Source organism: Lutjanus erythropterus, chromosome 5 (assembly GCF_056507025.1).
Source record: "Lutjanus erythropterus isolate fLutEry1 chromosome 5, fLutEry1.hap2, whole genome shotgun sequence".
Classification (NCBI taxonomy): Eukaryota; Metazoa; Chordata; class Actinopteri; order Lutjaniformes; family Lutjanidae; genus Lutjanus; species Lutjanus erythropterus.
Window position 1 is genome coordinate 29800097 of NC_139321.1, and position 25731 is coordinate 29825827.

The 25731-nt window shown below is 38.2% G+C and overlaps 1 protein-coding gene across 2 annotated transcripts in view; it reads right to left on the reverse strand.

Moving 5' to 3' along the window:
* med12 (mediator complex subunit 12) overlaps positions 1–25282 on the reverse strand; it is a 38523-nt gene extending 13241 nt beyond the window's left edge. For both annotated transcript variants that reach the window (XM_084719567.1, XM_084719566.1), the window contains exons 1-26: positions 25132–25282; positions 24169–24273; positions 22594–22785; positions 19091–19250; positions 18682–18857; positions 17704–17814; positions 17187–17459; positions 16876–17022; positions 15243–15342; positions 14995–15131; positions 14678–14809; positions 13135–13261; positions 12720–12949; positions 12546–12605; positions 11998–12171; positions 10454–10598; positions 9417–9535; positions 8115–8258; positions 7849–8012; positions 6064–6195; positions 5109–5336; positions 4861–5005; positions 3240–3360; positions 1221–1331; positions 994–1107; positions 567–703 (exon numbers count right to left, since the gene is read on the reverse strand). In XM_084719567.1, the coding sequence (XP_084575693.1) occupies positions 567–703; positions 994–1107; positions 1221–1331; positions 3240–3360; positions 4861–5005; positions 5109–5336; positions 6064–6195; positions 7849–8012; positions 8115–8258; positions 9417–9535; positions 10454–10598; positions 11998–12171; positions 12546–12605; positions 12720–12949; positions 13135–13261; positions 14678–14809; positions 14995–15131; positions 15243–15342; positions 16876–17022; positions 17187–17459; positions 17704–17814; positions 18682–18857; positions 19091–19250; positions 22594–22785; positions 24169–24273; positions 25132–25233 (3786 nt within the window). In that variant the 5' untranslated portion in view covers positions 25234–25282. The remainder of the gene's footprint in view (positions 1–566; positions 704–993; positions 1108–1220; positions 1332–3239; positions 3361–4860; positions 5006–5108; positions 5337–6063; positions 6196–7848; positions 8013–8114; positions 8259–9416; positions 9536–10453; positions 10599–11997; positions 12172–12545; positions 12606–12719; positions 12950–13134; positions 13262–14677; positions 14810–14994; positions 15132–15242; positions 15343–16875; positions 17023–17186; positions 17460–17703; positions 17815–18681; positions 18858–19090; positions 19251–22593; positions 22786–24168; positions 24274–25131) is intronic.
* Between the last annotated feature and the right edge of the window lie 449 nt (positions 25283–25731).

Here is a 25731-nt window from a genome sequence, read left to right on the forward strand (position 1 = left end):
GTCCACACCAGTACACTGCTTAGCTTCTATGCTGGTGCTCCTCTTTGCTTCTCCTAATTAGGAACGTGCCAGCTGGCAAGTGCAAGTATCATAAAGTCATGAGACATACAAAACAAGCTTGACTGAAGCTCAGTGGATGGTGATGAAAACAGGGCAAAGGGTTATTTCTCAGGAATAGGACTGCACGTGCCAGAGCCTTGCTGAGTAGAAAATGTGTTTGAAGTCTCTCAAGGTCTCAGAGCAACTGCCACGTTCTGGCCTTCATATCTATGTGGCATAAGTGACATCTGGTGCAGAAAATGATCTCATTCATGATTTCTATGCTGTTTTGGCTTACTGCATTTACGTGCAACTCAGATAAGCACGAGAGCTTATATAAGCAAAAAATAGTGTTAATTGATTCTATGTTCACCCACGGAGGCTTTCAGACAGAAAAGACAACAGTGCTGACAGCACTGAACGCATAGAGAAGGCATGCATGAACAGCACCAGGCAGTCAAAAGCTATTTGTTTCATGGATTTCATTGCTTTTATATCATTCTCCCTATTTTAACTCATATCCTCACCTGCTGGCAGATCGTCTTCAGAACATACTTTGCATATACATCCAAGCTGGCTGTTTCTATGGAAACATTGCGCCCCTCAGATATGTCATCAAGGCCAGCAGGGTGTGACAGTCCTGACCCTCTTAACTCAGCATCACCTAAAACAACATGGAGAAACCAGTAAAACCAAACAGTAAAATCTGGCAGTGACATCATAGGTCAGCATTTTTGCAGTATCTTATGTGCATATACAACCACAATTCCCCAAAAAGTTAGGATGTTGTGTAAAAGTTAAATAAAATGGTATTATATAACTGTGACAAAGCAGAGTTTGAGACCAGGCAAAGTAACCTCACTCTGATCATCATCATTTTTTACACCAAATATTAATATGACAACCCGTGACCTGACCTTTAACCTATTTCTACGACAATGCAAAGATTCTTACCCAGCATAAAGACAGCTTTGAGGACAGCAAACACTGCTCCAACAACTATGCTGTTCTGAGAAGCAGCGAGAAGGTGGCGATCACATGACGACCGGATACCAACTGAGGATTTATCTGCAAAGTAATAAGAGTAAAAGTCGAAGATATGCAGTCACAATTCTGCCATTAGGGTAGAAACAAAAAATACACAGAAACAACAGTAAAAGGTTTCTGGTTTTGTTTACTACCTGACTTCACACCATCTTGGGGGACGGGGTTGCGCTGTGGCGTCTTGAAAAGGTGCAACAGAATCCTGCAGGTGAGTCTGGCTCCTGGCTCAGAGTCCTGCTCACTGCAGGCTGAAGGTCAGTTCAGACACACATGCATTGGTTAGGGTTGAGTTTCTTCACATCACATAACTGAGGTATACAGGCTGCACAACATACTGCATCAAAGTCTCATATCCAAATTTACACCTGTCCTAGACATATTTCTCATCAGTCAGGATGAAGAGGAGTTTTCACAGAGCTGTTGTGGTGAAAAGAGGGAGTGAGAACAAAGCAAGCAAGAGCTGCTGGCATTTGGCATGTGTAACAGCATCATACAATGAGCCAAGTCCAACCAAACAGCATGGCTGAATGGGGCTTTGTCTCCAAGCTGGGAGAAAAAAGATTAGCAGAGGGGAGAGGGAGGCACTTCTCTGGCCAGTGCACAAAGTGCAGTGAGGCTTCATGGATGCAGATCAAATACTCTGTGTTTACTCTCCTCTCTGATAGAAGTAATGCATTATAGAATATCCCCTCCAATGAGCCAAGCTGCAATGTACAGCTCACTGGCTAGTAGAAAACCTAACGGCTGAGACTTAAAGATGCTTGAGAAGGGAATGGCACAGAGAACCCTGGTAAAACTGTTACAGACAGAAACAGGATAAGTGCTGGTGTTAGTGGACAAAGTTGTATTAAGGGCCCAGTTTAAAGCAGGGCTTCCAATCCACCCGCACTTTCAGAGTCAGCTTAGTATATTTATTAGTTCTGATATATGCACTGTTGCCCCCCGCTGGTTCAGCTACTCTGTGAACACCCACAGAATACTGAACCCTTATTGAAAGGAAGTGGCAGCAAACAGTTTTTGACCACAATTAATTAATGAGAGAAATGAAGGAGAATATTCTCAGAGAGACGTTTTTATGTAGAAAGGCATGGATGCTTTGAACTCAAATCTTTATTTATTTTCACCCACAGCAGCATCTACTGCAAAAGTGTATTGCTGTTTCTTCAGCTATATTTAGAAGGACAGTAGTTCCTGTTTTTGTTGCAAGCTGTAATTCATTTATTTGTACAAACCTGCTATAACAGTACTTGTTCCCTAGGGCAGTTGTTCTCAAGCAGTGGTCCTGGGATCCCCCAGGGCAATTTTGTGCATGAACGTGTTAAAAGTTCATTAAAGGTGCTCATATTTTTTTGTGAACAGTGAACTGACCGGATCACTTTGCAATTAATGAAGTTGAAGTTGTTCACTCCCAAGAGAGACAACGGCACTCATATCATTGATTAAAAAGGGTGTGATTACAGCAGAAAGAAAGAGAGAGAGTGTGCAAATATGGACAGAAATGTTGGCGTGGTATAAAAACTTTGGCTGATCATGCAGCCTGAAGTGTATGAGCTACACTGAAGACTGGAGATTGTGTTACAGTGAGAAACTGACTGACAGATCCACGTTATATTTACTCTGCTCATCTCCCTCTCCATCTCCCTGCAGTTCTCAAATTATGGAGCGTTCAATTTACACTGGAAAATCAAAAATTCCAGAATTCCCAGTTGGAAATTTTGACAGTATGTTGGTTTGTCAGTTTGCTGTAGCGTAAAATGTTCTCAAATTGTTGTGAATTGTATAGATATGAGAAACTCAAACTCTGGGACTTTAAAATAAAACATTAATATCATGCACCACTTAGTATGAGATTATTGTCAAGACTTCAGTGTCCCAGAAGGAGGAAATTCTATTTAAAATTAGATTAAAAAGAACAAAAACAGATGAAAAAAACTTGAACTAGTTCATATTTGGGACTGAGGACTTGGGTCAAAATTGTGAACTATGTTCATTTTAATCTGTATGAACTGAACTCTGAGCTCTTTTTAAGTGTGAACTTGCACAACACTGCCATAGGGATCCAGGAAAAGTGACTGTAATGATCTGATAACCCTTCTTCATTTTGCACTGATTTCAAATTTAGTGCAGCAGGACAATTTAGATGAAACGATCCTTACCTGCATTGAGGAGGGAAGGAATGGCCACACAGCGCACCAGGTCTTCTAGGAGGAGGCACTGTCGAGCAATGAGAATGGCTACGAAGGTTGCCAGGGAATCATGGAAGGACAAATCGCTAACCTGAAGGACAAGTAGAGAAATCAACTTCATAATTAATGCTGTGAGATGAGAAGAGTAATCAGTAATCAGAGTATTTAATATTAGGGTGGAAATTATATTAGAATTTAATTAAGGCAGTTAGATGGTAAAAGTCAACACATATCCATCTGACATGATTTCTGAAAGTGAGTTACAAAAAAGGCAACAAAACTGATTAAATCAGAATTTACATGTAATTATCACAAAGCATACTTTATAGAGGACAGGTGTAGGACCTACTAATTTAACATGACAGGGGAAGTGTTACAACTGGAAATGAGACCAGTTCAATGGAGTATTGGTATCAGTATCAGTATCAGTGTCACTTATCACAGTGTACTAATATAGATTTGTGTTTGAATAAAGACATTAATATCAAACTTCATATCATCTTCACCTTGGCAAAAAATAAATGACAATTACCAATTTGGGTTGCAAAGTTTGAGCATCTTCCTCAACAGATAGTTGAAAACAACTAATGATTGATTTATCGATTAATCATTAATAATAAATAAGATACAAAACACGTTTGCCTCCGTCAGGCAAAACAGTGTCAACTGAGGTGTAATCAGAGCGGCAACAATTAATCGAATAATTGATTATTAATGAACTATTAAATAAATTACCAACATTTTTGATAAGCAATTAATCCGGAGTCATTTTTAAGGAAAAAAAAGGAAAAACTTAAAAGTTAATATTTGACACATTTGTCATAGAGAAGTAAAGAAACCAAAATATATTTGGTTTCTTTACTCCTTTCTGACAGTTAACTGAATAGCTTTCAGTTGTGGACAAAACAAGATATTTGAGGACGTCATCGTGGACCTTGGGAAACACTGGTTGACATTTTTCACCATTTTCATGATGATTCAATTGATCAACAGACTATGGAAATAATTATGAGTTGCTGCCTTAGATATAATGACTGCCATTTCTAGATCATTTTAAGACATTTTGATCAGGTATATTCATAACATGGATTTATCAATTAATGATTAAACATAACCCACCATGTTCTGAACAAAAACATTATCTATGCACTACAAGCACTAACAAAAAGTAACATTTGTGTTTTGGAACATAAAGTAGCAAACTTTAAGTCTCGCCAAGGCATCATGGGAAATTATGCAAATAAGGGCCGTCTCTCAGTTCCATCTGCAATGTGATTGTCACAAGCCAGAATCCTACAGCGCCAAGTCTAAGGCGCTGGAGCATTGAATTTAAACAAGTTTCCAGATGGTGAAAACTCTGACTGGACATGCATCAACATCAACTGACACAGAACTTTTCACCACTAAACTGAAGTTCAATATCAAACTCATTATTCTTACAGATAATTTCAATAATAACTGAACTGGATAAATTGGATTGGTACAGCTCTAATTAACTCTAAATCATGTCATAGGTACCAAAGACAGGGCTGCAATTAACTACTCAGGTTTAACGTACATGCAGCTCTAGAGTTACGAAACCACAACTCACATCTACGTTACACAGCAAATCATTGAAGCCACAGTTGCCATTGTTAGAAGAGCAGCAGAGAGCCTTGAGGATGCCGAGCCACTCAGCACTCAGGGAGCGACAATATGCTGTCAGCTCTGCACACAGGATCCCAATATCGTTCACCCTGAAAGAAAAATAAATCATATGAAACAAGAGCCAGATGAAGTAAAGATAACTGTAGCGGTCTGACTGATGCATACACATATACATAATAATCGAGAACACACCTTTCTGGGTCTCTGTGGTCCACACACACATCCATGAGCACGTTACAGACAAAGCTGTAGCGGTTGGCCGGGCTGTCATTGAGGATCTTGCCCACCATGGAGTGGTTGAAGTTGTGGGCCGAGGGGTTGGCGATGGCCTCCATCATGAACACGGGATCCCAGAGCATGTTGGAGTCTGATGGATCGATATTGCAGTAGATGGAGTTTTTCACTTTGGAGCAGAACTCACTGAGGAAGAGCACAAGGAGACAGGAGAGAATACAAGGTTAACTTAAAAACAAACAAACTATAAGTTACATGAGGTGAAACATTCAGTGATAACTGATTTAATGTGCAAAACTGTTGGATTTTCCTGATTGACAGAAGCAACTAAAATGATGCTGGAAATTAGAGGTGGGAGAAAAAATGATTCCTGCATTAAAATCTTTGATTGCTGAATCAATAACTAGCACTTGGTTAGCTCGGTGCTAACACATAATGGGAATTACAATTAACGTGCTAACAGAAATTAGCATCACGATCATGACTCACGTCTATCATCTCAACAAAAAATTTAATTAATACGTTTATATGCAGTATAGAAATTATGCTGCTGAAATAAAACACAAAGACTAACTGACATGAGATGTGCATTGTTTTTGGCAACATGAATCATGATATACGCTGTCTAGAAAAGTGTGATTCAACTTTTTCACATGGTCAAAAAAGCAAATAAATCGCAATAAATCATAATATCAAATCACAATACTTATTGTATCAGCCCCCATAAAAATATCATAAATAAGTGTACTTGTGCAGTGTAAATAAATCCAGTTTCAGTAGGATTCACTACTTGACAAATTATCTTTTACAAAAGAGACATCTATCCTCGAGGGATTAGTCAAAAAAGGTTAAGGTTGAGCTAAATATGCATTTTCATTAACACAATATAAGTAAAAAAAATATATATTTCTACCTGAATATCTCTCCAAACTTGTTCTTGAGGTGACTGCAGGAGGTGTAGAGGTCATACAGGTAGGCCAGGATACAGCGCTCAGCAGATGAACAGTCCGCCGGGTTCACACCTGATTTCACCACGATGCGCAACCTAAGAACACATTTACACACAACAACAGCAACTCCTTCAGCAAAATATTTTAAAGGAAAAGTCAGATATTTTGCTTTCTTGTTGAAAGTTTGACAAGAAGATTGGTACTCAGGCTATAACTAGCTGAACGTTTCTGGTCAGATTGGATTTGGCTGGTCAATACAAAGATTCATTCCCTTTTTTTCAGTTCAGTGCCACACTGAACTCCTGTATCAGCCTGCATCAGTCTCACGTTTTACCAGTAAGACTCATGTTTTAACGCTGTTAACAGCGTGTGACATCCCACTTTTGCAGCCGATGCTTTATGGATTTATGACTGAAGGACTAAGAGAATGTAAGTCCATCTTAACGAGGAACATAGCTTTTCTGTTCTTTTGTAGCTTTAAGCCAACCTCTACTTGTTACATTAATTTGCTTGATCAAGGGGGTTTTATGATGTGTGTTGACTATTTATTAAGTCGTATGGTGCATTTCTTACAAGTGTACAAGTTCTTTCTACAGGGTGCTCATTTTATGGTTTGTGATTTAAGCAGTTTTGGTATGAGTCATTTATTGTAATTTGTGATATACGGTGTACTTGTTGTCTGATGAAATTGTTGCTGATATGTGGCCCCTTCCTATAGTTCCAGTCAGTGTTGACTCAGTGCCCAATTAGGGAACAGGAGATTAAGAGGATGCGAGTCTCCAGTGTGTGGGAAATTTAAAAAGGGAAAATTGGGGAAACTTTATGATAAGCAAAGTAAAATTTTGTAAAACCAATTATATTTTTGTTTTGTAATTACACTGAGAAGCTATCGGTTCTCCATATATAATAATGTTGTACATAAAAAAGGATTAAAGGTTTCTTTATTGCCCCACTGCTGTGGTGTTCAATTAAAAAAAGGCATACCTAAAAATGAGACATAATGTGTTAATAATTGGTGCAATTATTATGCCTTTATTACCATTGGAGGCAACAAGACTAGCTGTTTGCCCCTCCTTCTAGTCTTTGTGCTAAGCTAAGTAGGCCAGCTGTTGGCAGTTGCTCCATATTTACCAGGCAAAGATGTGAGTGGTTATCAGTCTTCCTGTTTAAGTCTAGGCAAGAAAGCAACAAAGTGTATTTCTCAAACTGTAGAACTACTTCTTTAACATCCTTTTTTGTAGAAGCGCTACTTTTATATTTAATTACATGTGCTTTAATTAGAGGTTTTATATAAGTTATCTTTATGTTTAACACTTAATTTTAAGTAGCTAATTCTTTAATCCTGAATAGCCTTCAACCAGTGCAACAGCAGAATCAGCTGGAATTCTTTAATTACCAGCATCGCAAACAACTGTTATTAGTACAGTGTTCAGGAACTAAGTGCCCTGTCAGCAATCTTTTAATAAGGATAATAAAAACCCTTATTAAAAGAAAGCAGAATGAGGCTCAGAGAGATCAAACCCCCTGCAATGCTTTAACTTGACCTTAAAACTCCAAGCATCCTTTTTACTACTTCAATTAGAACAACTAATATCTTCACCCCGCAAACATCCCTTTAGGGCTGCAATTTAATCACTGTTTCAGCTAATTTCAAAGTAACTACCACAAAACCGCAACATACCAGTCCGTGGTTTGGGCTGACAATTAAAATCTTTAAAAAAAAACATCAAAGCTTGTTCGTGACATACCCATCGAAAACTTGTGCCGTCTGCTCAGGATTGAGGATGAGGCAGGAGTGGTACCTCCTCAGTACAGCTACAATACACAGACACAGGCTGGTGGTGTAGCTGCCCACCAGGCTGGATGACTTCAGCAGCAGCTCGGCTTCCACCAGGCTCAGCTCATTCAGAAGCTAAAAAACGGACAGAGTCAATTTTACAAACCTTGATGAATTTAAAGAGATTTATTTGGATCAATCCCTTCTAAACGATATTAGTGATGAAGTCGTTCGTACCTGAATCGCAAAGTCTATGAGGCCACTAATGTTGAGGGAGTACTCCATGAGGTCAAAGATGAACTGGATGTGCTGGACGAGAGGCAGGTGATAAGACATCCCTAAGGCAAAGCTGGTGATCTGTTCCAGCACATTTCTGGACACCTGCGCACAAACAAAACATTGCACATCATTAACATGCAAAAACAACATTTTTCACAGCTTCAGTTCTGACACAGAGCTGCAACACAACAATAGACTGCTATTCAACACAGACAGTCCACATTTAAAACAAGCAGAAACATTCAAGGAATGAAATAATATTTTGTCAGACACTGAAAATGTGTTGTTTGAGGGAGACAAACTGGACTAATGCGAGCAAACACAACACAACACAGGGACCTTTAATCATTCAAACTCTTTAGTACAACAAGTACTGAAGATTTTGCTCAGTTCTCCTGTATTTTTGTTCTTGTAAGTACAGATATACATATACTGGTATGTTAAAATAAAACAATCTCCAGGGTGTTACTGTTGTTGGCCAAACAACAATATGGCAGATAACCACCGTGAGGCCAATTTGTTTCATTTTTACATTCTGGTTTTTGTAGAAGAAAAAGGTGAGATATATGGTGTTAATTACTGAGCTTTATTGTTGTTTAGAGGCAGATTTCTTAACCTTTGGACAGAAAGAGGCTAGCTGTTTTCTCTTGTTTCCCACCTTTATGCTAAGCTGCTGTCAACATCTCAATTTAACTTTATACAAAAAAGTGAATAAGCATTTCTCAAAATGAAAATGTTTTCCTTTAATGCAACCATGCCAAAAAAATGAATTGATATTGATGAAAAAACAGGAAAAATCTTTTAAAATCTGCACTGTTTAAATAAAGACTTGTCAATGGGATTTCTGTTGGCTGTGCTTCAATTAAAAGCTTTTCAAAATTCAAATTAAATTGCAGTTGCAAAGTGTTTAATATTTTATAATGTTTGGTTATTACTGACAGTATTGCATTCAGGATCAGCTACATCCTCCGTTACAACCTTGACTACTGAGAAATCTAAATACATTATGTTCTGCTGTGTTTTTAAGTGACAGTCACCTGAGTGCATTATCCATTCAAATTGTATTAAGCCGTCTCACAGGAGAAATCAGAATGCATTCAAATTACATTAACATTCAAATGAGTCACCTTGGGAGGTTCTTTTGTTTTAAGCTGCTGAAGTATTTGCATTAATAAACCCTGTAGTTTGTCCCCAAATAATTAACTGATTCCTACAAACACCGAGACCCACAAGGACATGAATACGGTCTCCTGGTCTCACCTGGGAGGTGACTTGGTGCTGGTCGAAGTGGGAGAGGTGCTGGAATTTGGAGAAGATATCTTCTGCAGTAGGAAAGGCCTCAGGCTTACTCCTCTTCCTCTTTTGTCCTTCCTCCCCTCCTGCATATGTTGGAAAAACAGAAGAAAAAAAAAACAAATAAGAGCGGGAGCAGCAACTCATAACTGGTCAGCGGTATTTTTTCCAGTTTGCTGAACGGGCCAGCTGTGAAATCAAGTTAAGCCGAGGGTCTGTTATCTTATTTCCAGCCTCCTTCGATTTGAAGCTTCGGTGCAGAAGACACTGCTGTAAGGGCTCTTATCAGAAAAGCAAACTTTTCATTTCAGAGAAACACATTTGTGATCTGAAGGTCATCATCAGCTCACAGGAATGTGATAAGGTGACACAAAATACTTCAAAATATGCAATTATAACTTTGAAAACCTTAAATCACCTTAATAAGGTCACATGCATGTGAGATAAAGTGGCTGCGAGCAGATGAGAGCTATTAGCATAGAAATTGGGCGGAAAGAAGATGGAGTGAAGCAACCCCCTCCTCAGGTCGATAAAGAAAGAAGGCTGTTCTCTTAAGAAGAGCAGAAGAAAGGGAATACAAATGAAATGTATCTAAAGAAGAAGAGTTATTAGGAGGATAACGGCTGCTATGGCCTCAGTGAGAAATGGAGCAATCAGCCTGCTTGTGAACAATGTTTTACAAACATCCAGGCATGATAAAGCTCCTGCGTTCCATCTGGTAAAATATTATCTCTTTTCTGTAATAGGCATGGATTTTCTGCAGAGAAAAAAATCCAGTCAATAAATTGAGGAACATATCAAAACTTCAAAGCCATTTTACTGACTCCATTTCCATCTTTAAACATGAAAAGTAGGTGAAATGAAACTGAGACGTAATCTTTAAAGGCAGTTTGCTGCCAGACAAACGGCACCCTTCCAGCTGAGGTAATGTAAAACGTAAGTAAACGGGAAATAGAGGACATTAAGATATCAGTCACAGGTTGATAAAACTGAAGAACAATTACCTGTTTCTGCTGTGCTTTTGCGGTTCAGCACCTTCAAGATGTCTTTGGTAATTTTCTTGATGGTGTGTCGCGCCTCATCCCTTAGTTTGCCCACACCGTAGAGGACCACTAACCGCTGGTTGCACTCGTGGCTGGCGCTCTCCTCCTGAAAATGATGACAAAAAAAGACCCTCATGAAGTAGATGTACCTGATAACTTGAGCACCAAAGCAAGACAGGTAAAACATCAAAAATAATTTAGATCAGACAGATGTGACAAGGTTTGAGTAACAGATTTAACATAACTGCCAATTTATTTTCAACCTTGGTCACACAGACAACACAACTTTCAAAGTCGACAAATCGTTGAAATCTCCAAAAATTTGGGAAGTGGAAAACCAGTGCTAAAATCCTGCTGTGTGAACTTGGCATTGGAATTTGAAGTTCTAGGTTTTCAACAGCAACAATAAAGTCACTTAAAATAAACAAATATTAAGGAAACAAAATTGTTCAATATGGGTATGCTTTGAACCTTTAAGCAAACCGCCAATAATTTAGTTTGATCTCAGAGAAATCCTACAGGCCATTTGTAATAAGGCTGCACCCTTTTTTTTTTTTTAGTATTGATTAATCTTCTGATTATTTTGTTTAATCTATAAAATGTTTAGAAATATATTTTACTACCACATAAGAAAGAAAAGTAGCACACTTGAGAAGCTAAAACTACATAACTGTCTGGCATACTGTTTCTACAAAAGACTGAAATTTTTGACTACAAGTCTGGTAAAGTTTGAGATACACAATGTCTACACATCCTCTGTGGCTAAATCAGCATGTTAGAGAAGAGCAGAGCAGCAGCTGCTTCAGTTCTCCATCTGTGTCTACACAGGACGTGTTCAGCCATAGTATTTAGTGTAGGGCATCCATGTTTTGGCTGCACAAGGGAATGCATGATAAATATCAGGGCAGATTAATTATTGGCCAATAATCTATGTTACTATTTGTAATTCCAATATTGAAATTATAGCCTATAAATATCAACTGTAGTAATATGTGATCTGACAGAATATGTTAAAGCGTTTAGGCAAAATGATCTATTAAAGCCAAACATTTGTCAGTGTTTTTTGTTGCCCTTTACTAGAAAACACATTTCAAAAGTCAGAACTGGAATATTAACTCATCCATTTTTGCTCACTGCATTTTAGTTTTACTTACCTTCAACTGTGCATAAACTACAGGTTATATGAACTTTTTTAAAATACAAAAATGTGAAATTTACCGTCACATGATTAGTGTCTGCCACGAAAAGAGGGTAATTATTAGTTTGTCAGTATTGTCTGAAGAAAATCAATATAATGCATTCCTACGAAATACACAATCACTGTAGTTATGCACGCAGGTTGAAGAAAATACACTAATTACGACCTGAAGTGTAAAAATACGCTTTAGGTAATGGTAAGTCTATTTTGCACATAGTGTGTGTGAGCCATCAAGCTGTCCATGTATTGACTGAAGTGCATTTCTGCCAGAAGCCTGTGACACAGATGAATGGAAAACTTCTCTTACCTGAGGAATAGGGAAGTGAGTGGCATACTGAATGTGGCGAGGCTGCTCATACAGTTGAGGGAAGGCGGGGTCCATGCCCTTGTCCTTACAGCTGGCCTTGCTGTCCTGATCTGGAGCCGCCTTCTCAGGAGAGGGGCTCCCCTTAGACTCGCAGTGCATTGGAGGAGAGAACATCTGCCACACAAAAGGAGACTGAAATGACTGCATGCAAGGATACGTGAGGAACTCCAAATCTTCAAAAGAGTCGCAATTATCACAGTGGTGAGCCTGTACTAAATTTTATTGGAATGTGTTGAAGGCATCTAAATCAAAATGACTGTATATTTACAAAAACCATAAAGTTTGAACATTAAATCTCTTGTCTTTGTATTAAAGTGAATACAGGTCAAAAAGGATTTGCAAATCATTGCACTGTTTGTATTTATATTTTACACAATGTCCCAACGTTTTTGGAACTAGAGTTGTACAAAAAAAATATCACTTGATTCCGAACCATATTTATGCATGCACTATGGAACGAAATATAAAATGTTAAGTGTTGTGTGTACCTCGTCAAAATTAGCACTGGAGTTGTGATCGATTTCCATCGACTCGGATAGACCGGTATCCTGTTGAACAAACAGTAACCTCATGTTACTTTTTACACCATGCTATTACTCTGTACTGCTGCACAAATGACTCATCACACTCCACAACGCCACCACCAGATGCCTCCAACATGCCTCATTCTTGCCACTGCCGCCTGCCTCCTGCTCCTTGCGCTCTGACTCATCGGAGGGCTCGTCGCTGGGGGAGCGCGGGCGCGGCAGGTGGGAGTCAGAAGCCAGGTCACCACGGGAAATCAGCGTGCACATGTAGATGTTGTGGGAAAAGACGTCGTGACGGATGAGCTCGCAGAAGAGCAAGACCAGGTTGGAGAACTCCACTCGTTCGCTTTCGTTCCCTGGCTCCGCTGCAGAAGGGGAAAGAGGAGATTAATAATTTAATAGCAGGGTTCCCTTGACTAATCACTTATAATAAATATGCAGCAGGTAATGAAATAAGAAGCAAAGACAAAAGGATATACAGTTCCTTCAGTATCGGATCAAGTGTGACACGACTGAGAGGAAGATATAGAAAAAACAAAGAGGGGCTCACTCAGTGTGGGGGCCTGAGTGTCGAGGAACTGGAGCAGTACATCCTGAAAGACTGGTAGTGTAGCAGCTGAGAGGGAGCCGGATGACACAGAACCCTTCTCATCCACCACCTCCGACTCACCACACCTCTGTAAACAAATACACACCAGACAGACAACACACAGCAGAACGTCTTTGAGTTCTAAATGCGGAAGACATATTTATAAGCATTCCTCATTTGACACGTTCATTTGGTTTTAGAGTTTGTCTACAGATGACACAAAAAAAGCGGAATATTTTAGATGTTATTGCAATGTTGTGGGACAGCACAGGTCTGTATGACGGACCACATAAAATGTGATAAAATGTTGTGCTGCAGGGATGATACATTTTTGTAGGCAAACCCTGAAGTTAGCATTGCTTTGGTTTCCTCCAAAACAAAAAAAAAAAACAAAAAAAAGACTGGAATTTTTCCACTGGATTTTGGATTAGTGTAGAAAATAAGCTCTGTGGCAAACAAAAGTTTATGGCACTTACAGATTTTATTCAGTAAGATAACTTCCACAACCACTTTCAGGATTTTTGACGATCATTCATTCATCATTTTTCAAAAGCTTCAAAACTCACAATGGGGTGTATTTTATGCTGTAGAACAAAACTAGGGAAGCAAAAGCGTTAATATGCTAATGCTAACTCATTTACAGGTTTTAGAACTCATTCCTCGAGCACTCTATAGTTAAGACTAGTCCCCTTGAGGGGAGAAAAAAATCCTAGGGACAAAAAATATATATATTTTTAATCTATTTTAATTTTAATTAACAATTAACAACCTGCACTGTCTGGTTTTGCTGCAAGCCAATTTTCAGCCAGGAAACTTGAACTGAGGTCTTGAACAAGCACTTAGATCTTTTCTTTTTTTAAATCTTTGGTACTTTCAATACTATCAAATGTTAGCAATGTGTTGTTATAAACAATGTGGCATTGAAAATGTAATAGTAAGTAAGTACAGAAACATGGCTTCCACTTGACAAATTTGGACATCAGTATATATAAAATCCTGGCTACAGCTTTGCATTTATCTATAGTCAGATCATTTGATACATGTGCACACATGATAGATACATGGTCCACAATCCATTGCTAAACAACACAGATAAATAAGCAACACTATACAGTACCATTCAAAGCAGATTCAGTACAATCAAGATCAACAAACCTCAATATTAACTCCATTTTTGTTTCCAGTATGCTTAGTGTGGTACAGCAGCAGCTAAAGGTTGCATTACAACTCAGGCAGCCAGTGTCCATGTGCTTTTGTTAACTGAGCATTAAACAAGGTAGAATCTGACACGTACAAACAGGAACACTAAAAAGAGGGGGGCATTGATGGCTAAAACCAAGACAAGAACAAGATAATAAAAAAAAGAAACTTCTGAACTACACCGTCTGATGATATTGTCAGACATGACAGTGCAGTTGCTGACTTACTGAGCGGACACCAGAGCAAAACAGAAGTAATTAAGCTGATCAGACACAGAAACATGTAGTTATGATTCATGTCTTACCTCTGCTTCTATTTCAGCCTGTCTCTTTTCCAGCAGCTTGGCCACCACCATGGCCCTGTGTCTGCCAGAACGCTTACAGCACACTGCCCATTCACAAAGCAAGGTCACCACCGCATCATCATCTGGTGACATCTGGACAAAAACATGCATTACAAGACAATGCAGCTAAAAATAGAAGCCTTTGTGACATTTTATAATCTGGTGATCCGTAATCACATAAAAATCATCCACTTTTCAGCTGCAAGTGATTAAAAACAATTCTTTCTGATCATTGGAATATTTCCTAAGCCAGACCGAAAAGGGGAATCAGTCCTTACCTCGTGGCCGTCTTTACTCTGGCCTGACCCAAATATTCGGTTGTACAGTGAATCCAGTGAGTTGTTAAAATCAGACTTCTCAAAGCTGTGGTTGTCTAAAACCTCCAGGGTGTGAAGTACCCTCCCAATGGTGAACCCTGGTGACAGATTACAGGAATCATCTCAAACACAAACCTTGTTTTCCTCACAGACCTGTTCTCATGAGCTGTTAACAGGTGTCTGCACATAATAAGGAACGGTTCTCTAACCTGCTGTGGTCTCTTGACACTTGTCAAACGACCACCTGAACTCCACCGCCTGGCCTCGCTCCTTCACTTGCTCTTCGATTTCTCTCAACTTTGTACGGACCTGCGGTGAAGGGAAAAGGTAAGAAAATAACACTTTGTACAGCAAAGCACGTGTGCGGGTAAAGACTTCATGGTGCATTTAAGTGCACCTCATTTAAGTCAGAAATTATGCTTGAGTGGGGTATTTATAAAAGTAAAACATCTATTTTTTCCTTATTTTCTGAAATATGTAGGTCTACACATGTCATTACATTTTTGTTCTTTCACAACATTTTTACTAATTGGATGCCAAAATCATAATATCTCATTCATTTCTACAGATCATTCATTTCTATGCAGATCTAAAAAAAAAATTCTGTTAAAAAATCTTTAAATTGCCACCAAACTCAAACATATTCTTGAACAACAGGTCCCATAGTGCCTTTGCGATCATTTTCAAGTTAATTATACTTAATATTCAATGTTGTAATGAATAGCTAAATAAATAATGCTATAAAATAGACACAACGATCAGTATCAGTCAAATACTGCTTCCAGGGATAAAGGGAAAAGTATATTATAACAATTTAATGATGGCGAAATTAACACCTTAACGCTTGAAGACTCAAACAGGGCAAGTTTGAAAGCTGCTGGGAATCCTGGATTTAACACCATTTAGATGAGATTATAAGTAAACTGACAATAATACATAAATTCTTGCTAAAATATTCTACCCAAGTATTTTTGTATTAACTGTTCTGTAAGTTCTTGCCAAAGCTAAGGTAAAAATAAGCTTTGGGGACATTATTATTCATACCAGTATAAATACATGCCACATGAAAATCTGTTACACTATATTTCTTGAAATATACTGAATATTACAACATTGAAATTAAAAATATATTGCATCAATACCATACTGGACTATGACGGTGTCTACCATACTCTTAATTATTCTATTTCATTATTTTTATTGAATTTTCTTAAAGGACTATTACTGATTGGCTGGCTATTTTTAGTTAACCCTAACCCCTAACCCTAACCCTAACCCAAAAAAGCAGAAGCACTTTAAAAGCATAATATGCAACATTTGTCCTAACATATTTAAGGCACACATCACTTACGACCTACTAGAAGTGTGTATTGGTGTCTGTATCTGCAGACAGCCTGCCTCTGCCTTCATTTTCCTTACTGTCTCATTATCTTGCTGTGGTCGGGACGCTTAACCAACCCAAAATGCTAATATCTGGCATCCCGGGAATGACACTCAACAATCAACTGTCTTTCTGGTGCCTGTAAGAACAGCTCGGACTATTCCTACAGACTCTACCTTTAAGTTTAAAAGAAAAGCTCATTTTTTTAAGAACAAATACTACTGTAAACAGATTATTTATTTGATAAAGGTCATTTTTTCAGGATCTTGTTTTTCTTTGTTTTTTAATAAGGCAAAAAATATTGTATCATGAACCTTTGAAATCACAGAAATTGCATAACTTGAGTTTTTTGTATCTTTACATCCCTTTCTAAGTAAAAATAAAATAGATAACAAAAACTACAGTTCTCAAGGACAAGAATACACTTTCATGCTCAACTAAATCAATATTATTGAGGGTACCTGCTGCGTAAAGGCAGTATTTCCCCCGGGCATCGGTAAGCTGGACGGGGCGATGGGCAGGAGATCCAGAGGAGAACCAGTTTTGTTTCTGCTGTCTGTTAGAGAGTAATGCCACACCAGAGCACTGGGACAGCACAGCACAATGCTCTGATGTGACAATAACAAGACACAAATAACAGAAAAACAGAAGAATTACTAAGGGAAGAATTTTAACTCTTTCCTCACATTAAAAAAAAGATAATCTATTAAAGCATAAAGAATAATATGTCTCATATATCGATCATATGTCTGTCAAAATGAGCACATAATACCTGTAACATGCAGCTGAGGCCAAACACCAGAGGCCTGTGCTGAGGGCAGATGTAGAAGTCTGTGAAAGGCGTCTGTGGCTGATTCCCTCCTGCTGGCTGTGAGGTTGGCGTTGGGGGCAGAGCGTTACCTTGCTGCGCCAAGATGCCATGGGCTGGATGTCCTCCTGTGCCGGGGCCCAGGCTCCCGTCGCTTAGCAACAGGTTGAGGCGACGTGTGCAGAAGTAAGCCAGTCTCCGTGACAAGTAAGCCGACTGTACAAATTCCCCTGAGTACTGAAGGACGAAGGGGAGATTCACAACGTTACCCACAGCACTCAGTGTCCATTAACATCAGTCAGCTTTGGAAATAGAAACAAAATGAGAGGTTGCCAGCCCCAGCGGGGCTCTGTCAGCAAAGGTCAATGCCACCAAAGTGCTTTGGACAGAAGACACATACCCGGTCCATGATAAACTGTTGACAGTATGAATGTTAAGCAGGACTGCGTGTTTTTCTCAGTGAATAGATAGAATGACGTACCTGTAGTAAAAGGGGCAGGAGAAGTCTGAGAAGCTCATCTTCACCAGGTCGGACCTTCTCAAAACACTCCAGTACCCACGTCAAGAACTCATGTCTGTCTAGCATCCCGTCCTGCACACAGAAACCAAACACAGGTCAATATCGAGTGGATGAATACAATAATTTAAGTATTTAATATGAAGACCTAGAATTCATTGATTGAAACATACAACAATCTCCATCTTCACTGCAAGGAACCAAGTATGCAGACACACTGAATGTCCTGACAGACCCAGACACATTTTGATAATCCTGGTGCTATCTAAGGATGTAACCACCAAATGGCAAAAAGCTTACCCTTTTATCTTGGAAAAAAAAAAGTTCAAACATTGAAACTATCGCTCCCAGAACAGATGGACACATTTCACCTCAAGATAATCCGATTTATCATTAAAGACAAGTTAAAAGATTTTGGTAAGGAACCAAATGTTAACTGCAGTCTGGGTGGGGATGGGGTAAATGAGGTGAGAGCTTGATGTCGGTTATGAGTTAGAGTTGTTGTGTTTTTCCTTTCAATCTCATTTATTTACTCATTCATATTTGATATGTAGGATGTATGTTTTTTCCTTTGTTCTTTGACACTCTGTTTGTTTATATTGAAAAAAGCAAGGCAATGCCACTGTTAATTATCTTATCTGATCACAACAGAAAACATCTGAAACAAGTTGACAGACAGTGCTGGGGAGCTCTATCAGAAAAAGTAATCCATTACCAATTCCTTTCCTGAGTGACTTCAGATCTCAGTCTACTTATTAAAAGGTTAAAGTAAGTTGTTTAATAAAGCTTGTAACCTCCTCAGCTGTTTCTACTCAATTGGTTATTCCAGTGATATGGAAAGCAGAATGAACAATGAATTTAGTTTCATCCACTGGATTGAAGATATGTACTATACTGATAACCCCAACACTGTTTAGCACTAGACTTTAGAAAGGAACTGACCTGAAACATGAACATGGCGAGCTTCTCATTGTACTCCCACTGTTTCATGGCCGTCTCCACATCAGCAGGAGTGGCTGGTAGCGGGGAGCTGCAGCCTTGACTGGGAACCTGTCTGTAAAACTCGGCCACCTTCTGAAGCTGTTCCCACAGGTATTTAGTAATAATCTGAGTCCATTCTGCAAACACAAACACACAAAAATGCACCTTAAAGCTACAGAAGCTGAAGAAATGGCAGAACATATTTCACTCAATGAAACTGCTTATAATCCTATAGAGGGAATTTGATTTTGAATTTAGATAAAAGAGCACATGAAACATGACTGCAAATAGATCCATGCACAGCATAAAATAAAAAACAATAACCAAAATCACACTGCTTTACTAAAACATAGCAACATCACTTGCTTACCTATACAAGGATCAATCACATGCCTCTTCTTGACTTTAGTTTCTGTGATGGCTGCGTGATATGCACAGGTCATCTTAATCATCCATGCTGAGCGCATGACAGGAACTGAGTACTTGGCCAAGTAACCAAAAACCTCCTCTTTTTTGCTAAAGATGGGAACCTGCGACAAGGACAATTGAGGTTTGTCAGTAAATGCTGAGTGAAGCAATTCACACATCAAGGAGATTTCTCAAAAAACACAAATGGCAAGAAAAGAAGACTCTACAACAAAAAAGTCAAAGTAATTTATTAAAAATGTTTTGATTAGTAAGTAGACTTTTTTCAAACAGATGACAGTTCAACACACAAATTCAACAAGGATTAAAATATGCTAATACATTCAATTTGTGAAATAAAAACTATGGAATAAATCAAAAAGAGGCATCAGGGTTCCTACACTTTTTCTAAAGTCAAATTCAAGTACCATTTTTAAGCTCTTCCAGCACCTTACAGCTGTGGTAAATATGCATATACATTAGTGAGCAAAAATGGTTAGGCCCTGTTTCATTTTTAGTTATAGAGGTTATTGTCCTGGAAACAACAGAAAAACATTCAGGTAGCAATTTATTGTGAAAGTAATACAATGACAATTTCGAGCACTTTATCCAAAATCCAGGCCCCTTTCAAACCTTGAAAATATGACACTAAAATTCAAGTGTTTTCAAGGATTTACAGCACCCAAAAAACCCTGATGCGTGAAGTCAAACACATCTGCTACATTTTCCTGATGTTACTTCTTCTGTGGTCTGAACAAAGTAGCTGAGCAGAAACCTGGAACTGGTACATCTGGAAAAAAAAAAACCACAGATAACACTGCTCCTTATAGTGAGGAAAACAATGAAATATGTATGACCCAATGCAAGCAGGAATAAAAGAAAATACATAACAATCCACAATGCACTTTAAAAGATAAAAGGCTTTCATACACTTAGAAATACAAAGCTGACCTTTAATTTGGCCTGATGTATTCAAAACACAAGACCCATTTGCTGCCACTTGTAAGAGCACTTACAGAGAAAACTGTGTGCTGTGGGAGGGAAAAAAAACACCTCTCTAAACAATCTATAAATAATAGATTTTCAAGTAAAAAAAAAAATAACTTAACAGCAACAAAACCTGTTCACACTAACAGACAATGACATTCAATGCTTTCTGGGTCAATACACCCAAACAAGACAAACAATAGTCTTGATTTACACAGAAGCATCAATTGAGCTGTTTTAACAAGGAAATAAAAAACGCTGTATTGCTTACCTTTTCTGATTTGTTCTTGTTTTGTGATGTTGAACTGAATCATCCAGGAGAGTTCTGCACTGTTTGGGGACTATTTTATCACCAGAGCCATTCCAACTACTGGCATTTGTTCTCTTCTTGGCTTCCACAGAACTGACACGTAAATTTCTCTAAGCAGTGATAAAAACTTCAGGATCCTCCACACCTAATCTGTTAGCTACATCTGCCCAGGCAGCAGAAGTCTATCGAGCCTCGCAAGACTATAACGATGCTGGAAAACTTTGATATCTTATGGTATGTTAACACAGTCTATATAAACAGGGACTGATGTCTACATTCATGAATATCAAGTAATAGAGACAGCTTTATTATTCTTATATAATTATAACTAAATGGGACAACAAGGTAAAGTCTGGTCATCATGAGAAATAAAGATAGATCTCCATACCAATGGCGGCACATGCAGATGCTGCGGTTGGTAGCTCCCTCAAACTTTGCTACATTTTTCCTTTTACTTAGATTTTTGGGCTTTATTGCTTAGAAATCTTTATTGCTTAATATCACCCCTATGACAGAACTATGGCCAAAGGCACTGAAATAAGGAGGTGCAAGGCTTGGATTAAGAGCAGCGGATGTTAGGGCCAGGCGATACAGCTGATAAATAATATCCTAATATTTTTAGACTATTTCATGATATACGATATTTTATCTTGAAAGACATATTTCTCTAAAATTACATACCATTAGGGCTGGGAGATATGGACAACATCAAAAATCACACTATTTTTGACTGAATACATCAATATCACAACAGCTTTATAGGGATGATTATTTATTGTACTTCCACAAAATACTGATAATGGGATTTTTCATCAGCAATGTCAATATGATGACCATGTGGGTAAAGGTAAATAATAGACCAGCTAAAACCGTCTGATAAGTTCAAATAATTACATCATTTTACCGTTATGCAGCCTCTAAAACCAAGAAAACCATATCATGATAATAATATCCAAAATTTGAAATGATACCTCGTCTCACAGAATGATATAATTGTAATATCAATATATTCCCAGCCCAACTGGAAGTTGAAATGACGCATGCAGCACTTTTTCACCACCCAGGAAGTTCAGTCGGATGCACCAGTGCGGGTTGTGTGATCAGGCTGGATTTAAAGTTGCTCCTGTCTAACATCAGGTCAGAGAAATGAAAATGACGAAATGGGACTCTGGCCGGACAAACAACGAGAAATCAGAGACTACTGTGACCACGTCTTCCTGAAACCTGCTCTATCACATCTCAGATCAGAACGCAACACGCGAGACGAGGTGACGCAGACTGTGTGTTTACACCAATGACTGAAGCTGATGGACAGTGTTTCCCAGATGTCAGGATTTAATGTCAACTATATTATCATTACCATCTTGCTGGAGTTTACATTGCCCCAGACACAAATCCAAAAATTGCACTACAGAATATTTACTTCATATATATGTACATGTATATAAATCACTATGTATATTGTTTTATCTTTTTTATATTGTATTGTCAGCTGTGCTCTTTTTGGCCTAGCAGGATAGCATGTTAGCATTTTATAGTTACAGTAGCAACAGTCAGGAATGGTAACATGCCTACATTTACCTGTCAATTTAACATGCTAATGTTCAAAAAGACTTTAATTACCTCATGATATGACTAAACTGAAAGTATTTTCCTTAGTATTTGTAAGACAAGACAGTATACATACAAAAATGCAAACATTATGAGTACTGATCAGTGTGGGTGGGGAAATGGTTGAGCCCAAAAGCCGACTAGTGAAACCAGTACGGTACATGTCTAATCTTTATACCTGACGTAATAAAAGATAATATTTTAACTTTTGTACATTAACAAAATATAGTACTTTGATTTTTTTTTGTTGAAGGAAGCCAGTCCTTTTTCTATAGGTACAGTTTTCAGGTGACGGCCTAACAAATCCACACCAGCCCTTTCCAAATGTAAATAGTAGAAATCAGCAGAAGAAAACATGAAAACAATCACGTAAATCAAAAACCATACAGAGATGTGCAAATAATTACACTGATTAACCAGCCATCCTAAGTATATTGCAGAGACTGAGGCCCATGTGGCATTTTCAGAGTATAACTTTTGTTTTCTCCAGCAATTACACTCACAGTTAAACCAACATGTAGTAAAGACGGCTTTAGAGACTCACAACGCCTGGGTCTTACCTTTTTAGCCAGCTGTGTTAGAGGTTTAGTCCCAGCTAAATCCGTGAACCAATTATTGATGGAGCTCTGTGACCTCGCCGTGACAAGCCAGAAATTATCCTTCTGGTTGACCTGTGGCTTACGTTTCCCTGTGTCTGGAAACGTGTTGTAACGCAGCTTCTCTGCAATGATGCTGCTGAAGTTTGAACTGATCTGTAAAACACAGGGAAATGTGCGATTGACGACTCAACCAAAACCACTCACATAAAAGTACATCAAGTAGCATGCAGGGATGGGTATTCTTAGGATTTTATTAATACTGATATCGTGGTTGATACTGCTGCTTATCAATACAGATACTTACCAATACTGTTATTAATACTAGGGTTGAATAATTAAAACATATATTGAATTGTAATTACTGAGACTGATATTGCAAATGCGATCTAGATTTTTAAGAATAATTTCTACATCATTATTCTCATTTTCACTGAAACACATATTAAAATGATTGTGGTGTGATTTTTGTGGTGATTTTTACCCAACAAAGTTTTCTGAGATCTGTAGAATATGATGTGTAGGCCACAACATCTCTGCAGCATGACAACATTTAATTAAAATAGTATTTTGACACATATTTTGCTTTTGACAAAAACTGCTCTTCCTGCGATCGGAAAACTGCAGTAGGTCATATTGCAATGTCAATCAAATTTTTATCAATTGTTCAGCTCCAATTGATACAACTCGCCATAATCTGGAGCAAAAAATAAAGATATGACATCAGCATAATGTTGAAAGATTACTACAGTGGCTGTAAAACTCACTAAAGGCTGTATCTTTCTAGAGCCAATGTTTAGTTTGTCCAGTCTGGGCTACTGTAGAAATATGGCAGTGCAACATGGTGGACTCAGATGGAAGAGGACCCACAGTCTATGCAGTAGACCTGCAGCGATTAATCAATTATTAAATCATCCTGCAACTATTTTGATAATTAATCAATCAGTCTGAGTAAATCTTTTTTTAAGTAAAACAGGTAAAATTCAAGAATCCGCTTTTTAAATGTGAATGTGTTTTGGGTTCTTTACTCTTTATGGTAGTAAACTGAATATCTTAAGGTTGTGGGTAAAACAAGACATTTGAGGATGTCATCTTGGGCTTTAGAAAAACACTGATAAACATTTTTCACCATTTTCTGACATTTTAAAACAAACAACTATTAATTGATTACTCTATGAAATAATCAACAGAGTAATAAACTAGGAAAATATTCATTTGTTGCAGCTCTATAATGTAGATAAATACTGCTCATTCGAAGGTCACAACAACACATTGATTCTTATTTTCAGGTGATTTTACACTAATGAAAACACTCGTATGAATATTATATATTATTTCTGACAAAACAGCCACCTAAATGTTACATTTAACCTTTAGGTTGTTTCTTGAGTCACTGCATTTAGCTGCATTTTCATTGCACTTTGTGAATATCAATAGCAATATCCTTTGTTCAGGAGCTAATCTGTATTTTGGTAGTTCTCAATACTGATCCCTAATAGCATGCAGGGTGGAACCTGAGTTAAAGTACAGAGTTCTTACCTTTGACGGGTTGAAGTTGACATTTTTAGCACTGCCATGTTCATCACCAGAAACAGCTGGTTGATTATTGAATCCTTGCTTCACATTCAGTGCAGTCAACTCATCCTGAAACAAACACACATTTCAATGCATATTGATAGAAACTGCAACATCTCATATGCAAGTGACTGGTACATTTGCTTCACTCACCAGCCAAAAAAACTAATCTAATGAGTGGCTGCTACAATTTAAACCTTCACTAGTAATTTGGCTGGTGGACAAAAACGTTAATTTTGCACTCTGCCAACTCCAGCTAGCGGCAGTTTTAGAAAACCAGGGTATGTGCTTGTTTGCTTGCTGACACCAGGAAAACTGACGTAACTATAATGGAATATTAAAGCAATTATTAGAGATAATTTGCAGCAACGTAGACAGAATACCCCAGAGATAAAGCTGTCAGTTTTCCATCTACATCAACAGATTATCTCAGGTTAATAATAGATCAGGAGCACTATCCTGCTAGGCCAAACTCCAGTCTTAAAACTGAGCACAGATAATTTAGCATAATTTCAGCTTGCAGGTCATGAAGGTTAGCTGTGCAGGTTTAGCTTACGTTATCTGGACCAAAACATCCAGCTAACAAACAATTACCAGTCACGCACAATCCAAAAAGCCAACGCATATTGTTTTCCATCACAAAGATAAATACCGGCTGCAGTTTATATCAAACTGGTTAGCATCCGCCAGCCGATGAGCTAGCTTAGCAAACTCTGCTGTGTAACGAAGCGGTTGTTTTTCAAGTAAGCTGGAGAGCTAGCTAACAAACTGACAACTAGGTGCTGTTCATTGTTATTGGTAGGCCCAAATCGTCTAGGGGGCTAGCTAACAGATTAGCTAGTGTTAGCTTGCTCAGCTACTTGGCAGAAAAAATCCTGTCCTAAACATTATTCCTGGTGATTCAGGCTGTATATCGTAAATTCTGACCTCTTTCTGCTTTGGATCTTGAGGATAAACGTCTGGAGGACCGAGTCTGGGCCGCTTTAATGGCCGGTGTTCGTAACTTAGGATCCCGAAAGCAGCCATCATCCAGCGGCATCACAGCCTGGGCTTTCCTCCTCCTCCTCCTCCTCCTCAGAGCCTGCACCGTGAACTACAACAACGAACACACACTTCCGGGGAGGGCTCATTTCCGAATTTCAAAATAAAACACTCTAGTTTGACTTATACTAATTTCTGCAACAAACCAATTAACAGACAATAAATATATTAATAGAGAATAACACATGGAAGCCCATTTCCGCCAATGCAATGAAAAAATATCCCGCGAGTTATTCTAATGAGAAACTTTCTCAAAATAATTATTTAGTATCACAAAATAAGGACTTAGGCTACTATTTCAAAATAATATTTCAGAATAATGAGAACATTTATCAAAATAATTACTTATCTCAAAATAAATTATAGCTTATAGCTGTTATTATCTCAAATTCTGAGATTACTTATCCCATAATAACGAGTATACCAAAATGATGAGACCATGTTTCAGAGTAATTACTTACCTCAAAGTAATAGTTTTCCAAATTA